The sequence below is a fragment of the Odontomachus brunneus genome, unplaced genomic scaffold (genome assembly GCF_010583005.1).
Source record: "Odontomachus brunneus isolate Ranch 3 - 2012 unplaced genomic scaffold, Obru_v1 Obru_scaffold_052, whole genome shotgun sequence".
NCBI lineage: Eukaryota > Metazoa > Arthropoda > Insecta > Hymenoptera > Formicidae > Odontomachus > Odontomachus brunneus.
The window spans coordinates 878,851-880,660 of record NW_022639502.1 but is presented as its reverse complement, the minus strand read 5'-3'; the positions used below and the strand labels follow the sequence as shown (position 1 = coordinate 880,660).

General features: G+C 52.5%; 1 protein-coding gene across 1 annotated transcript in view; it reads right to left on the bottom strand.

Annotated features, from left to right (window-relative positions):
* Window positions 1-1,402, bottom strand: part of LOC116845478 (neural-cadherin-like) — a 76,569-nt gene extending 75,167 nt beyond the window's left edge. The window contains exon 1 of the mRNA XM_032818208.1: window positions 1,351-1,402. Coding sequence (XP_032674099.1) covers window positions 1,351-1,402 — 52 coding nt within the window. The remainder of the gene's footprint in view (window positions 1-1,350) is intronic.
* Between the last annotated feature and the right edge of the window lie 408 nt (window positions 1,403-1,810).

The following is a 1,810-nucleotide window of genomic DNA, read 5'->3' as shown; positions in this document are numbered from 1 at the left end:
TGTGTATGTGTGTGTGTGTATATATATATATATATATATATATATATATATATATATATATATATATATATATTAATCTACCAGGCCGCGTGCGTGATGCACACGAGGACAAGGAAGAGGAAGCGAGCGAATGGCCGTCACGTCCGTCATCAAAATGCGCTTCGTCGCGCCATTGTTACGCGCCGACAACGAAGTTTCGCAGTTTCGATCCGCGGCACGACGGGAACGCTCGCAGAAGAGTCAAACTCGATCTCGTCCAAGTCAGTGCCGAACTGCGAAAGCGCTCTTCCGCTCGCTGTTCGCCAGCACTGCTCGAAGAGAGAGTCCATCCTACTATCTCGTTCGTTCCCCCGACGCCGACCGACGGCTGTTCAACGGCAAAGCCAATGAAGGGCGACGAGCACGTTGCGGATTTCACAAAGCTCGGCGGTTTTGACAAAGCTGCCCGCGTTTCCTCCGCTGTCCCGTTTCTACGAATATCCTGCGAGATGTTACAGGGTAAACGCGTGTTCCTGCATGCGTGCTGCAGAACATCCCCACGCTCCCTCGTTACGATCACGTAGCGAACGGCAGGTGGATCAGCAAGATCAGACGGGTAATTACGCGCATTACCATCAATTACGCACTCGTCGTCAACAAAGCTGTAATACATCGATCGAGAGAGAAAGAGAGAGAGAAAAGCGTAATCTAAATGTAAAGTCCTCTCACCACCTTCTTCTTGTATCCACTTAGGGAACTAAGTCTAACGATTATCGAGCGAATTCGACGGTCACTAGAGACATACGTGACCAAAGGGATGTTTCAATAATTGCTGGCCGTACTCCCAATGATCGTAGGAGCCATCGGCTCGGTAATTGACAGATATCCGTGATCAACGAGTACGTGCTCGCGGTCGAGAATGGCCCGATCATGATGATGTCCCCGCGGGGAAATTCCGCTATTCCCAGAATAGCGCGAAACGCGGGGAAACTCTCAAGGTTTACATCCCGCCCGAGTGTGTGTCTCTTCCTCATCGCGTAATCGTCCACGGCGAGATTATAAACACAACGTGTGGGCGACAATGCACTTGGTATCCTACGATCTCGAGAATCGCGGAGAGTCAGGAAAACGGGACGCGAGGCGCGACCACGGAATTCTTAACGAGGTATTGCGACAGCGATGATTGGATTACGTCTTGGCAGCCTCGAGTTGTACCAACAGGCAACAACGTTCGCTGCGGGTTGGTCACCACACTACGCGCTCTACCGACTCATGACTCCTCCCGCATAAACAAACAAACGTATAATCGCATCCCGCTTTCCCAGCACTCCCCGAGGCTCTTCGCACAACGTACAAGCGACTCGGACGTACCCAGGTAGGTGCTGTTGGTAATAACCCAAAAGAGTTTTAGCGGATCAACCATTAAACCACGTTCATCACACAAACGAGCCGGCCCGATGAAAGCGACGGACCCAGAACCCGGTGTTGGCCGGTAGTGTTGATCACTTATGGAGGGCACACACACTCTTCTACTCCTTCACCTCTCTATATATCCCTCTATCTCCCTCTACCTCTATCTATCACACACGCCCTGGCACACACAGGACGTTTATCTTCGCACCGAGAGACCGGCGCCGCACGCACAGGCACAGGTACAGGTACACGCGTCACTGAGATATATTCGCCACAATCTCACGAGCACGTTCGCTACGCCACTGTCCCTCTCTCCGTCGCTGATCCCGCCGAGGCAAGCTCCGACGATTCCTCTAGCTTCCGGCACCGCGCGCTTCTCGCATCACCCGCTCCCATCCGCTTCTAGTGTTCCCGCCGC